At 42.8% G+C, this 16188-nt stretch overlaps 2 protein-coding genes across 2 annotated transcripts; both read right to left on the bottom strand.

Moving 5' to 3' along the window:
* Positions 1–5131: 5131 nt before the first annotated feature.
* Positions 5132–11118, bottom strand: LOC139474033 (uncharacterized). Its single transcript, XM_071256887.1, has 2 exons — positions 11084–11118; positions 5132–6543 (listed from the first exon to the last, which is right to left on the bottom strand). The coding sequence occupies exons 1-2, from the start codon at positions 11089–11091 to the stop codon at positions 5247–5249; spliced, it is 1305 nt and encodes a 434-aa protein (XP_071112988.1). The 5' UTR covers positions 11092–11118; the 3' UTR covers positions 5132–5246.
* Positions 11119–11483: 365 nt separating this feature from the next.
* LOC139475417 (uncharacterized) lies at positions 11484–14573 on the bottom strand. Its single transcript, XM_071258631.1, has 5 exons — positions 14487–14573; positions 13293–13497; positions 12948–13186; positions 12056–12698; positions 11484–11950 (listed from the first exon to the last, which is right to left on the bottom strand). Exons 1-5 carry the CDS (start codon positions 14571–14573, stop codon positions 11484–11486), a joined length of 1641 nt encoding a protein of 546 aa, XP_071114732.1.
* Between the last annotated feature and the right edge of the window lie 1615 nt (positions 14574–16188).

Here is a 16188-nt window from a genome sequence, read left to right as displayed (position 1 = left end):
GGAAACGCCCCACCGAACACTGATATTCTATCACAGCCTCAGTCCAACATTCATAACTTCCTGGAAACGTCCCACAGAACACCGATACTCTATCACAGCCTCAGTCCAACATTCATAACTTCCCAGAAACGCCCCACCTTACACTGATACTCTATCACAGACTCAGTCCAACATTCATAACTTCCTGGAAACGCCCCACCGAACACTGATATTCTATCACAGCCTCAGTCCAACATTCATAACTTCCTGGAAACGTCCCACAGAACACCGATACTCTATCACAGCCTCAGTCCAACATTCATAACTTCCTGGAAACGTCCCACTGTACACCGATACTCTATCACAGTCTCAGTCCAACATTCATAACTTCCTGGAAACGCCCCACAGAACACCGATACTCTATCACAGCCTCAGTCCAACATTCATAACTTCCCAGAAACGCACCACCGAATACCGATACTCTATCACAGACTCAGTCCAACATTCATAACTTCCCAGAAACACCCCACCTTACACTGATACTCTATCACAGACTCAGTCCAACATTCCTTGCCTCCCGGAAATGCCCCACCGTACACCGATACTCTATCACAGCCTCAGTCCAACATTCATAACTTCCTGGAAACGTCCCACCGTACACCGATACTCTATCACAGTCTCAGTCCAACATTCATAACTTCCTGGAAACGTCCCACCGTACACAGATACTCTATCACAGCCTCAGTCCAACATTCATAACTTCCTGGAAACGCCCCACAGAACACCGATACTCTATCACAGCCTCAGTCCAACATTCATAACTTCCCAGAAACGCTCCACCTTACACTGATACTCTATCACAGCCTCAGTCTTACATTCATAAGTCCCGAGAAATGCCCCACCGTACACCGATACTCTATCACAGCCTCAGTCCAACATTCATAACTTCCCAGAAACGCCTCACCGTACACCGATACTCTATCACAGCCTCAGTCCAAAATTCATAATTTCCCAGAAACGCCCCACCCTACATTGATACTCCATCACAGCCTCAGTCCAACATTCATAACTTCCTAGAAACGCCCCACTGTACACCGATACTCTATCAAAGCCTCGGTCCAACATTCCTAACTTCCCAGAAACGCCCCACCGTACACCGATACTCTATCACAGCCTCAGTCTAACATTCATAACTTCCCAGAAACGCGTAGCTATCTCCAAAGAGATAATATTGTGTTTCGATGAACATTGAAATGTCTTGAAACCTGATTTTCAGCAAAGCGTTGGCATTGCAGAAGCGTTATTAACTGTGCGCCGTACATTAACATCCATGTCCACATAGTTACTCATCACCTTCAAGTCGAGATGTCTTCCTGGGGATTTACTGAAAGATGCATTATTGAAAAATATGTGTATTTTTATTGAACCACAGTTACTTTTCCCCGTTACTATTTAATGAAGGTAGGTTTGTCTCCAACCAGCTGTGTATGTCGGTATTTAATTGTGTAGCGTGCATGGCATGTTAGGTTGCAATATCCCCAGACAAACACTTTTCTGTGATCCTCTGTGATCCATCATGATATCACTCGTTTGCATATTATTGTTCTTCGTCATAATGAACCGATTCTACATTCTGCTGGAACTATCTACATGCTCCTGTGCCAGCTGGTCCCCATCATGTCATTATCTCTATGTCTACCCCATGGACTAATCAAACACCATCGAGTATTTGCGACCTTAGAATTCGGGGATACATTGATAAGTCGAAGTTTCCAACAGAAAACAGAACCAATCAAGCCATGTCCGCGATATTATCCCCATTTGCTTGAGACAACATATCAGCATTCAGCGTATCATATCTCAACCATTTTCAGCAAATCTTTAATTGTCCAGCACAATATGTATGGAGTACTGTTGCCCAGTTCTTCAACAGAAACTTTAACGGTGTACACATAGTGTTCTGTATACTTCTTGGAAACAAGTATTTTACCTCAAACAAAACAGACCCAATTTTCATATCTCCACCATTTACAATGTTCACATACTTCTTACTTTTCGATGACGAAAGATTTTTCCCATGGTTGATTTGTATTGTTATAGTGCGCCATTTGCGTTATCATTCCTTATGTCAAAGAAAATTTGATCTTTGATAAAATGTCAAATGTGATAATGCTTTACATTTCTATGCTCTCTATTATTTAAAATGTTTCACAGCGTTACCTGAGTAACCAGTAACCACTGTTGAACTAACAATACTTCAGGGCAACTCAACACAAAGGGCAATTCCGTCATGCAACTAGAGTGGTCACTTCGTGTCAGTCTTATTCCCTTTAGCAAATCAATACCTTTTGTTAGCTGACGCCTCGGTCAGCATAGCAGATGGTCTTATCCCCAAATGTCCCTTTGTTTACAGTCAATTTGCACAATTTGCTGTACGTAATCTATCTACATATTCCTACTTCTTTGCTGAGGTAAGCCTTTTTTATGCGTTGTATTGCTACTAAGCTAATGTCCAAAAGAAACGATACCACACATTTTTCTAAATATTTTATTATGAAGAGTTAATTTTCGTCTGAAAAGGTACTTTTGCGTATCCTACGTTCCAAACCAAACGTATTCGGTCGATAAAACCGGGAACATTTGATCAATTGAGAAAAAAGCGTGCAATTTGCCCAAATGACGTTCCGTCCCGTAACACGAAATGAACGTGCATATCTTCTGTATAAAACTGCTGACCCGACACGTTGGGATCACAGCAACAAAAAGCACACAAAAGAAATGCCACGTTTGACAGCGATTGAGAGAGAGAGGAATGCTCCAACAGAGAGCTACGCACTGCGACGTCGCCAGAAGGTTAGGATGCGTGCGCATAACCGTCACCGGGTTAATGCAGCGGTTGCGTCAAACAGGTCGGACAGCAGATAGGCCGAGAACCGAGAGACCACGGGTGACCACGCCTATTAAAGACCGCCACATCCGGGTACTTCACCTTCGGAACCGCTTCGTAACGGCGACGTTAACGGCACGGACGGCACTGGGACACGTGATAAGTCGACAAACCGTGTACTCGAGACTGCGGGCACATGGTATCCGAGCACGTCGCCCCTACCGCGGAGCGTTCCTGACACCTCAACACCGACTCAACAGACGCATATGGCAACGGTGGCAACGGTGGAACTGGGCACGTGTCATGTTTTCTGACGAAAGCAGATTTTGCATCTTCAGGAACGACGGCCGGCAGCGTGTGTACCGAAGAGTAGGTGAACGTTTGGCACCGAACTGCATCCATCAAGTCAGGCCATATGGAGGCGGAGGTTTAATGGTTTGGGGTGGAATCTGCGGTGACGTCAAAACGAGACTCGTCGTTATTCGAGGAAACCTGAATGCGCAGCGCTATCGTGATAACATATTACAACCAGTTGTGGTGCCATTCATCCAACAACAGCCTAATGGTATCATTTTCCAGCACGATAATGCGAGGCCTCACACGGCAAGGCTGACCCAGAACTTCCTAGCAAACGCCAACATTCACGTTTTACCATGGCCGGCATGTTCACCGGACATGAACCCAATCGAACACATGTGGGACATTCTCGGCCGCAAAGTCAGGAATCGCCCTGGGCCTCCAGTTAACCTCCAGGAATTGGAACAATGCCTTCTCCATGAATGGCAACGCATCCCCCCCCCCCCCCCCCCCCCCCCCAACGTCATCAGCCCGTAGACGTGTACTAGCGTGTATTGACGCTCACGGTGGACATAACCGGTACTAACGTGACTGTGAGACGTGTGATGTGACATTTTCCACACTTGACACATCAACTGTGTTCAAATGAAATTTTCATTTTGGACCCCCCCCCCCCACACACACACACACACCACACCGCGTCTTTACATGTCTGTCCTCATGATTGTAAAGGATTGATTACAATGAATTTTTGTACACATACTGTGAAAACATTACTCACAAGTCATATACCAATTTGAAATTTCTGTATCGTTTAGTTTTTTTGTAATGTCCTTTCAAACACGTGGTATCGTTTCTTTTGGACATTAGTTTAGTAACATTAGTTGCTTGCATTGGTTTGTTCGACGTCAGCGATATTATTGTTGTCGAATGATGAATAGTGAATATATATAAATTCATATCGTGAGTGGTATGTTAAAAACCAGTGTATGACCTGTTGCTAGGGAAGCACGATATTCAATAACGCGAATACCGTATTAATTCTAAAACAAGGCATTATAAATAAAATACATATTCACTTGACACTATGTATTTTTGTATGTAATAGATATAGGTACTTAAACCGATGTATAATGTTATAGCAATTAATATCTGTTATACTGTATTTCATTTGTATAGAACTCATCTATTTATGTATTACATATATACTGACGTCATATAAACATATTCGTTTGAATTAATGATGTATATGTATATACGTGACTCTACTCCTGTAATAAACTTTGTATCCATCTGTATCTACAGTATGCCTACTTCAACATTTAGGACTAGTTAGCTGGAGACAAGCCCGATCTCACATTGGCTGAGAATATGCTCATCCTCCAAATTCTGCCCACATAACTGAGTCGTTATATTTGAGCTCAAGATATGGGATATTAATGCATCTTTCTACATACAAGAATTCACGTTGAGGCGTATACCTTTAAAGAAAACTTTTTGTGTGTGTATCCTGGCATGCGGGTTTTTAAAAATATATATATGACGTGATTTAAGAGTGGTCAAACTCAAGGCCCTGTTCTTTCCACAAAACAATAATGCCTGTTTGCTTCCAACAAACCCAAGTAATATAATGGGAATTCTGCTCCTACTCTTGGATTCACTGAAACTACGTAAAACAATAGGGTCAATACACAGGCCATGTCGATTTCATGTTAGAAAAACTGGGCTCCCAATAATGCACAACTCAGAAACGTGATTGCACTATAAACAATGTTTTTTATACTATTAGCATGTACAACTCACCCACATACATAATAAGTTTGCATAATGGATATTGTCCCATAGGTCAAGACATGCTGCTATATTGTAGTGTCTGAGCGTACTGTATTCACAGACATAGGTCGGTGATAATACCTGTTGACCGTCACCAACTTGTGCTACAGTCGCACACCATATTAGGGCCTATATTGTAACATTTGAAGTGATTATTCCACAAAACCGTTGGTTCGTACGAATGTATAGAGTGTACGTGGTGCAATGAGCTCTTTATTCCAAGTAAATGCTAATTGCGCATGGAAATTGCTCAGAATGTTTCCGTCCATGCGTCTTTAATTCTAGGTGGCCCCAAGGCTAAGCCTGGTTCGTTGTGTGGGTTTCTGAAGGGCATTCCCGACTCATGAATCATCTGTTTTTCGAAGCGTTGAAGTGCTCTCCAGAAGCCAGAGTTGACAGCTATTCCAGGATGCCGTGTCGCCACCAGTCTGTGGGCGTCATGGAGCGACAGCCGGAAGTGCTGCATGATGTACTGGATTATCACTGCTGCAGCACGCGACTTTCCGTGGTAACTATACACTAACACGTGTTTGTTGCCTTTTCTGGCGCCTTCGATAAAGTTGTTGATGTCGCTGAAATGCTGTGAGATATTTTCCCATTCAATATCATCAACTCCTACATTGAGGCGAGACCGGAAGTGGTTCTGTTTCCTGCACGGACACGGGCAGTTGGTCTTCTTTCCAGTAGGAACTTGTGACGCTGGTACATTAGACAAATCTACAAGTACCTGGACATCCAATTTGCATAATAATGGCTCGTTGTAGGCAGCTTCAATGCTTCCCAAATATAAAAATTCTAAAATCTGCGAATAGGTTTGTCCCGACGACAAACTGTTCGTGTCAGTAACACATCGACGACTTTTGCAAGGATTGTCAGTTCTTTCTTTGGCCTCAAACTTGCTAGACTGTATGATATTACCACTACGAAGTTGCATGCCTGACCCAGGCGTCTTTTCGAGCACTATGATGTTTTCAATTTTACTGTTATAGCCTTCGTTGGTTCCCTTTTGAAGACTCAGATGATTTCTTCCTACTGATTGATACCTACTCTCGACGTTAATACCGCCTGGTTCCTCGTCAACTTCCATCGCTGCTGGAATATTACAGCCGTGGTCTTTATTCCATGTAGAAGAAGATAGAGATACGTGTAGATGACTTATGTCAGGGTAGGAACCACTTATTGATGAACTCCGAATGAGTCGAGAGCCTCTCGTAGCTCTGTCTAAACGGACCAGGAGGCCATGCAGCCGTCCTCTAGAGGGTTTCTTCTGCACCTCTCCACTCATGTCTCCCATTGTTCGCTGACGCCTTAGCAGCCTCTTCCAAGTCTTGGTTGGTGTTTTTTCCAAGAGGGGTTCATCACCTGCAAGAGTATCCGCCCTAGAAAGGCGTCGCCGGGTGATGACTTTGTCGACGTCATTGCCTCTTGTGACGTCGTCCACTCCCGGGAAAGGGTTTGCGAGTCCAGGTAGCACCGCCTGGGTACACGCCAGCTGCTTCTTGGCCCTACTCACCGGCCCAGTCGTCATGTGGTCACTGTGAACTCGCCTGCAACAAGTAACACATTAATACAATACTACAGGTTGTCGCGACAATACCTTAAAGACCTCCCGACACTAAACAGCTCTAACTGATAATCAACCTACAGGAGGACGGCAATCATTTTTCTGAATCGCTAAAAAAACGATTTTTACTGCTTGCTTCCACGACGCGTTCGAAATCCTCTTTTAATGATGGCATTTCCGGGTGAAAAGAAAACACGTGGTTTGCCAAATACAGTCTTTATTGAAAACATAACGGTGCAAAATCACAATTATAAGAAGAATTATTGATTTTTGTTGTACAGGAACAAACGTGTCTGTGTGCGATTGACTGAAAGCATTGCAAAGAGGCCCAAATGTCAAAGATTCTTTGAAAGCCATCACCAATGTGGCTGCTGGTACGGCTGCTAGTACTAGTCCGAACTAATGCCGATTTCAATAGTCGTTGTATTATCCCGGTAATGCCGAGCGTCAGGCAGCGTAACAACAAGTACCATATTTTAACGTCTGTTGGTATGACGCGTTCGGGGGTCGAATCCCCGATCTTCTGCTCTCCGACCAGACGCTCTACCACTAGGTCACGGTTGCGGTCCACCTTAACAGTAAGATATTCCGACCACAAAAGATTTATAATACATTTTTACAAAGTGTCCTGTTAAGATATGTGAGCAGAAATAAATATGTTTTCTTTCTTATTACGAACATGTCTTTCTGCGATATTGCACACTCCGTCTGTGTCCGTCCCCTTGTGACGCTGTACTTTATCATGACTCGATTTGAAGAGTTTTTATTGGTTTTGGAACTGAACTACAATAACCTAACAATGTTCACCATAGCAGTCTCGGAACTAGTTCTGGGTATAGGGAAGACAGATCCATGATAAAACGATTAACATTTTTGTGCCTAGTCTCTACTTAAAAAAGGATCGAAAAGTTGAAAGTTGAAATGTGACAAACCCTTCCCCAGTTGCTCTCACATAGAAGTTCACGTGATTTTAACGGCTGTTTGATTAAGTAAAAGACATTATATATTGGGTTTACATCAAAGGGAAATATCTCCGAATGGTACAGATTGAAGTGTTTTAACTATTCAGGGAATAGAGTGCAATGCTTCCTTAACATTTGGATAGACTATGTTCCAACTCTTTGAACCTCACATTACCATTTTTCGAATTTTTCAACTGTCTGATGTCTCCGTTCGAAATACAGTATATAGTAACCACGTGCTCAATAGCTATTTTCGTCCCCAGCAGTCAATGTATTGTCTGGCTCCTACTTACCAACCTAATAAATGTATGTCTAGCTACATGGCCAGGGTATAAACAGCAAATAATCACTTCTGTTCTGGTCGCTAATGATATTTTCCAAATGATCTGTTTATTCTCTGCACGCCGAAACCCGGTTCAAACATAATTTCGATCATAACGCATTAGGGGCATGTCACGTGACCACTTTTGGTAACCATACTATTTATAGATATATGTTTGTTTGATTTGTTTGTTGTGTTTCACCGCACTCAGCAATATTCCAGCTATATGACGGCGGTCTGTAAATAATCGAGTATGGACCGGACAATCCAGTGATTGAAAACATGAACATCGATCCGCGCAATTAGGATACGATGACATGCTTCAACCAAGTCAGCGAGCCTGACCACCCCATCAGCTCCTTCGACAAGCATAGTCGCCTGTTATGACATGCATGGGTTGCTGAGAACCTATTCTAACCCGGATCTTCACGGGACAAACAGATATATGGAAACCATACCAAGTGTTATAGTTACTAGTATATGCAAACCATATCAACTGTTATAGTTAAATGGAAACCATACCTTGTGTTATAGTTACTAGTATATGGAAACCATATCAAGTGTTATGGTTACATGGAAACCATACCATGTGTTACAGTTATATAGAAACCATACCACGTGTTACATTTATATGGAAACCATACTACGTTTTATAGTTATATGGAAACCATACCATGTTTTATAATTACATGGAAAACATACCACATGTTATAGTTATATGGAAACCATACCACGTGTTACAGTTATATGGAAAATATACCAAGTGTTATAGTGACATGGAAACCATACCAAGTGTTATAGTTACATGGAAACCATACCACGTGTTATAGTTATATGGAAACCATACCGAGTGTTATAGTTATATGGAAACCATACCATGTGTTATAGTTACATGGAAACCACACCATGTGTTACAGTTATATGGAAACCATACAACGTGTTATAGTTACATGGAAACCATACCACGTGTTACAGTTATAGAGTAACCTTACCACGTGTTATAGTTATATGGAAACCATACCACGTGTTACAGTTATATGGAACCCATACCATGTGATATAGTTACATGGAAACCATACCATGTGATATAGTTACATGGAAACCATACCACGTGTTATAGTTACATGGAAACCATACCACGTGTTATAGTTATATGGAGGTGAGGTGAAATGGGGTTTAACGTCGCGTCCAAGATTTTGCGCATATATAGCGACGTATGTGCGTGCGTGCGTGGCTGCTTGTACTTGTCCGGACCGATGCCGATTCATAGTGCTAGCACACTGAGATACCACGCCGCAGACACAGTATACTGACTCCGAGCCGACCAGTCCTTGTTTTAGCCCCTTAATGCCGAGCGCCAGACTGGGTAACAACAAGTACCATCTTTTAGCGTCTTTTGGTATGACGCGGCCGGGGATCGAACCGGGCGGACGCTCTAACACTAGACCACGGAGGCGGTCTAGTTATATGGAAACCATACCAAGTGTTATAGTCATTTTTGATATTCTCATGGTATTACCTGTGTGGCTGCATACTAGAAACTAGTATTTTGATCTATATCAAGGGATTCATCTGGGTACTTCGAATACGACTCTTATAAAAAAATTGTTAGAACTCCAAGCTGTCCTAAGGATATAGCATTACCAGGTTACCTGTTGCCTGGCAACAGGGAACGCAGGATTCATATATGCTACTCTTACAGCCAATGACATTCAGCACTGAGCCATGGTGTCCTGAAGGGATACTCACCATATACAAATATAACCAGTATACAGATGTAATGTAGTCAGTGTTACAGGTTTAATTTAATTATTATTAGTCAGTACAAAGATGTAATGTGATCAATATACATGCAATATTGTCAGTATACATGCAGGTGTGATACAGTATACAGATGAAATATAGTCCGATTATTATTGTTATATAGTCCGTATAAAGGTGTAATATAGTCAGTATATAGGTGTAATATAGTCAGTATATCATTGTAATATAGTCTATATACAGGTGTAATATAGTCAGCATACGGGTGTAATACAGTCAGTATATTATCGTAATATAGTCCGTATACAGGTGTAATATGTTCCGTATACAAGTCTGTGTGATATAGTCAGTATATTATTGTAATATTGTCCGTATACTGGTGTAATATAGTCCGTATACAAGAGTAATATATTCAGTATATTATTGTAATATAGTCTGTATACAAGAGTAATATAGTCAGTATATTATTGTAATATTGTCCGTATACTGGTGTAATATAGTCCGTATACAAGAGTAATATATTCAGTATATTATTGCAATATTGTCCGTATACTGGTGTAATATAGTCCGTATACAAGGGTAATATAGTCAGTATGTTATTGTAATATTGTCAGTATAAATGCGCAGTATATGCTGAGTAGATACGTCATGTATGGTGACATTGTTACAAGCTGTAATATTACGGGAAAATCATAACGGTATGTAATCGACTGAGAACACTGAGTTTCGCCATATGTCTATATGGTGAGGGCCATCGGCGCAATAACGTTCCTCATTACTGGAGTTGGTGTGTCCGGCCAGACTATACACTACGGGACAATACCCGTGTCACTCTCCCCGGGTTTCAGTGACATGGTCAGCATCACAGTAATTACAACAAAATGTCGATAGGTCACACTGACACTTTGTGATTTTCATATTCTGCTTTGAAGAAACGTATATGTGCTCCGTTATCACATATGGTATTGACACATTGCACAGACGGCGGATGACTGAACTTAAAGCTGCGCCTATTCGACATCAATGTGGCCATAAACATGATCAAATATAGACAGTGTCATGAATCGCTACTGCAAATATACAACGATCAATGGTCCTGTCTCCACACATATGTCAAATACTAATCTTAACTTCAGGTGTGCTCTGTCTATATTTACTTTCTCGCCCGGTAAGTCCGCTTGTTTCATCGAGTCTACCCATGACAAGACCGGCTGGAAGATCCACCTCTCGTTCACGTGAACGTACATACTAGCATCCATAATCTTGTCACTTCTGTTCTTGTCGATGTACGATTAGAAATGTTAGTTTGTTATAATTCTCGACGTTTTAAAAAAATATCCACATGTAGACACTTTTGTTTTTGAGATCATTATGCTATCAAACTCTTGAAGACGCACATTAACACAGACGTTCAAGCGACAGTGTTTAGTGTGAGGAACTGCAAGTCTGAAAAACATGTCTACAGTTGCCATGCTTACCTTGCCATGTTTACAAGCGAGTGTCCGAGTGTGTAGAGTGATGCCGGCTGTAATGAGAACACAGTCACCAGCATCTTCTCTATCGATTATTGCGGTAGCACTCATAGCTCGCCAATCACGGTAGCCAATACATTGGATTAGGCCATGTGCTACGCAGAGCTTTCAGGACGCTGCCGACAAGGAACATCAAATCACGGAATACTAAAAATCAGCCGCTTCATGTAATTACATCCATGTAATCCATGTGTGGTTCATGCATATATAGTGTTAACAAGGACTAATCCCTTTCCATCGATTACAGGCAGATATTATGTAATATCATGAGATCCTTGTTCCGAATCTAACAAAGATGTGGTGCTTGGGTTTAGCTGTGATATAAGCCTGTTCTCTCATAATTAACTCAACGTTTAATGATTGTATTTCTGATACAGCTATTTGGAACAAATCTGGGGCCGAATGTGTAACACCTGCGCTCTGTCTGTATAGAAGGATCTGTTGTAGGAGGATCAGCCTCTGTCTGTATAGAAGGATCTGTTGCAGATGTACCAGCCTTGGTCTGTACAGAGGGTCTGTTGTAAGTGTACCAGTCTCGGTCTATATAGAAGGATCTATTGTAGGTGCACCAGCCTCTGTCTGTATAGAAGGATTTGTTGTAGATGTACCAGCCTCTGTCTGTATAGAAGGATCTGTTGTAGGTGTACCAGCCTCTGTCTGTATTGAAGGATCTGTTGTAGGAGTACCAGCCTCTGTCTGTATTGAAGGATATGTTGCAGGAGTACCAGCCTCTGTCTGTATTGAAGGATCTGTTGTAGGAGTACCAGCCTCTGTCTGTATAGAAGGGTCTGTTGTAGGTGTACCAGCCTCTGTCTGTATAGAAGGATCTGTTGTAGGTGTACCAGACTCTGTCTGTATTGAAGGATCTGTTGTTGGAGTACCAGACTGTCTATATAGAAGGATCTGTTGTAGGTGTACCAGCCTCTGTCTGTATTGAAGGATCTGTTGCAGGAGTACCAGCCTCTGTCTGTATTGAAGGATCTGTTGCAGGAGTACCAGCCTCTGTCTGTATTGAAGGATATGTTGCAGGAGTACCAGCCTCTGTCTGTATAGAAGGATCTGTTGTAGGTGTACGAGCCTCTGTCTGTATAGAAGGATCTGTTGTAGGTGTACCAGCCTCTGTCTGTATAGAAGGATCTGTTGTAGGTGTACCAGCCTCTGCCTGTATTGAAGGATCTGTTGTAGGAGTACCAGACTGTCTGTATAGAAGGATCTGTTGTAGGTGTACCAGCCTCTGTCTGTATTGAAGGATCTGTTGTAGGAGTACCAGCCTCTGTCTGTATAGAGGCTCTGTTACAGGAGTATCAGAATCTGTCTGTATAGAAGGATATGCTAAAGGTGTACCAGACTCTGTCTGAAGGGAGGATCTGTTGTAGATGTACCAGCCTCTGTCTGTATAGGAGGATCTGTTGTAGGTGTACCAGCCTCGATCTGTATAGAAGGATCTGTTAAAGGTGTACCAGCCTCTGTCTGTATAGAAGGATCTGTTAAAGGTGTACCAGCCTCTGTCTGTATAGAAGGATCTGTTGTAGGAGTACCAGCCTCTGTCTGTATAGAGGCTCTGTTGCAGGAGTATCAGAATCTGTCTGTATAGAAGGATCTGTTGTAGATGTACCAGCCTCTGTCTGTATAGAAGGATCTGTTGTAGATGTGCCAGCCTCTGTCTGTATAGAAGGATCTGTTAAAGGTGTACCAGCCTCTGTCTGTATAGAAGGATCTGTTGTAGGTGTACTCGTCCCTGTCTGTATGGAAGGATCTGTTGTAGGTGTACCAGCCTCTGTCTGTATAGAAGGATATGTTGTAAGAGTACCAGCCTCGGTCTGTATAGAGGCTCTGTTGCAGGAGTATCAGAATCTGTCTGTATAGAAGGATCTGTTAAAGGTGTACCAGCCTCTGCCTGTATGGAAGGATATGTTGCAGGAGTACCAGCCTCTGTCTGTATAGAAGGATCTGTTGCAGGAGTACCAGCCTCTGTCTGTATAGAAGGATCTGTTGTAGGTACACCAGCCTCTGTCTGTATAGAAGGATCTGTTGTAGGTGCACCAGCCTCTGCCAGTATAGAAGGATCTGTTGTAGGTGTACCAGCCTCAGACTATAGAAGGATCTATTGTAGGTGCACCAGCCTCTGTCTGTATAGGATCTGTTGTAGGAGTACCAGCCTCTGTCTGTATAGAAAGATCTGTTGTAGGTGCACCAGCCTCTGTCTGTATAGAAGGATCTGTTGTAGGTGCACCAGCCTCTGTCTGTATAGAAGGATCTGTTGTAGGTGCATCACCCTCTGTCTGTATAGAAGGATCTGTTGTAAGTGCACCAGCCTCTGTCTGTATAGAAGGATCTGTTGTAGGTGCACCAGCCTCTGTCTGTATAGAAGGATCTGTTGTAGTAGTACCAGCTTCTGTCTATATATTAGGATCTGTTGCAGGAGTACCAGCCTCTGTCTGCATAGAAGGATCTGTTGTAGGTGCATCACCCTCTGTCGGTATAGAAGGATCTGTTGTAGGTGCACCAGCCTCTGTATGTATAGAAGGATCTGTTGTAGTAGTACCAGCTTCTGTCTATATATTAGGATCTGTTGCAGGAGTACCAGCCTCTGTCTGTTTAGAAGGAGAAGGGTCAGCTACCATCAATAACGCTTATGTCCCACGTTGGAATCGATAGCGATCTGACATCTCCTGCCCATGGAAGAGACGAGTATGCGAATCACATCCTGGGAAATGGTAGCCAACTCGGCCTGCAACGCAAAAGCCAACTGCTGCAACGTCTATCCAATTCATCCCACAGGTGCTCTATCGGAGGATCTGGAGGGCCAGGGTAGAACATCATAGCAAGTTATTGTGTAGACAGGCTCTTGTGATCCGTGCTGTATGCGGTCGAGCGTTGTCCTGCTGGAATACACCGTTGCCGTTGGCTCCAATTGAGAGGATGTGTGGTAGAATTTCGTTGATGTATCGTTGAGCCGTAAGATTGCCCTGGATATGTACCAAACCTGTCCTGCCATGATGAGAGATGGCCGCCCAAATCATAACGCTACCCCGACCAAACCTGTCCTGTACGCAGTTTCCGGCGTAACGTTCTCTCCGACGTCTGTTTATCCGTGATCTTCCATCCCCTCGACGGAGGAGAAATCTTGATTCATCGCTGAATCTCCATCGCAGTTGAGGCCACACCCTGTGTTGAAGACACCAATGCAGTCGTTGTTGGAATGTTGTCGAACTCAATATGACGTGTCGAACAGGACGTCTTTCTCGTAGACCTGTTGCTCTTAAACAGTTTCGTACTGTCTGATCGGAGATTCTGAGCAGTCCGGGTATTTGTGATGCGGTTGAGGTGGCTGTGGTCGTCCTTTCACGTAGGTGGCGCAGTCGGATGTAGCAATCTTGGTCGGGGGTGGTTTCTCTTGGTCGTCCCGACTTTGGCCGATAACGTGTTGACCCATGCTGTTGAAACCGATCCCATAGCCTTGTGACGGTGCTGGCCGCTACATTGAAAACCCTGGCTACAGCTGATCGGGATTCCCGTACCTGCAAGCGGCCTATGACGTTGTTTCTTTGTACTTCTGTTAATCTTGGCATGTTGTTGAACTGTCACTGTTCGATTGACGCAGATGCCAGGCAATCAAAAACCCTGCATTTAAATACCGTTCATAGTGCTTTTGCACATGCAGTGCGTGCAGCTCCATGTCCCTGCTGTTAAAGCACTGGGTGCGTTTTTTTTCGAATCGTATGTGTTTCCACACTAATGGTTTGCATGACCTTGAGATCATTTTGATCCGGGACATTGTCACTGACACTATAACACATGAAACCTCTTCATTTTGCATCCCTTGGTCCGCTAATTTTGCTTCTTTGGCCATAAAGATCCTTATTGCGTTTCTGTTTTTGAAGAGTATATTACCAAGCATCATTTTTACGTTCTGTTCTTTCCAACATATTAGCAGGCATCAGCATCACATTCTGTCCTCGGCAGTCCTTTCGTGCGCACTGACGTTCTTTAGTACACATTATTCTTTCTTTTCATATGACGTCTTTTCGTAACATTTGATCGTTGTATTGCGTACTTTTGACCATTATTTCAACTTTGTATTTTTTAAACGGCGTCTGTTTGTTTTGCATTTTGACCTTCATTAGTAACATTTAATCCTTTATTCGTAACATTTGACTATTATTGCGTACTTTTGTCCTTTATTTCAACTTTGTTTCTTTTTAACGAATGACCGCCCATACATGTGCACGTTGTTATAATATATATATTATCTCTTTTGGCCTGTGGTCTTTGAATATTGATGCTAATGACTGTTACGTTTCCGTGGTAACATATCAACACTTGCTGACGACCTGGCTTATGCGTGCTAGGCTAGAATCACGCCTCTGGTCGTGTCACGCCATCACTCGTGTGTATTGGTTTAACAAAGAGCACAGAGCAATTTGGAAACTACTTGCACTAATCATCTTCAGATATCAGGCAAACGTCGACGCTAGTTAATTACGCTGAGCTACATAGAAGCAAGTTGTTGCCGATCACATCTTCAACGCCGCATACTATTGAACACATCATCATTCCTCCCCAAACTGTGTATTGTTTACTCTGACCGCAACAACACGTGTGATGCATAAGACAACTTGGTTTAAATTAAAGCCAAAAAGAGTATTACTTATTCAGCGTTAGAAACTAACAGTTTTAACCCACTAGTCCTTAGAATGATAACATATAGCAAAACTCTTAAAAATGGAAATTTTCTACTAGTCCTTATGATACCTTTACCATTGGGCAGTTTGGCAAGGGCTATAGGACTACTGCCAATTTCTAACCCTGCTTATTTCACTGGAAGTCACATACCACACAGCGAGTACACCCTCAATGAAAACACATGGTGTCAGTACAGAATCAGACCATGTCCTCAGTATCTCATTCTTCTGGTGACACCCGGCAAAACCGAGGACAGGGTGGTCATCGTGTGTCACCGTAACCGAAAGTGTGGGACGTGGATTATGATGATTTGCCTGGTCCAGACTCGATATAGCTCACACTTATCCTCCTATTAGTTTCACATG

Source organism: Haliotis cracherodii, unplaced genomic scaffold (genome assembly GCF_022045235.1).
Source record: "Haliotis cracherodii isolate W230 unplaced genomic scaffold, xgHalCrac1.p SCAF_3, whole genome shotgun sequence".
Taxonomy (NCBI): domain Eukaryota; kingdom Metazoa; phylum Mollusca; class Gastropoda; order Lepetellida; family Haliotidae; genus Haliotis; species Haliotis cracherodii.
This window is presented reverse-complemented; position numbering and strand designations above follow the sequence as displayed.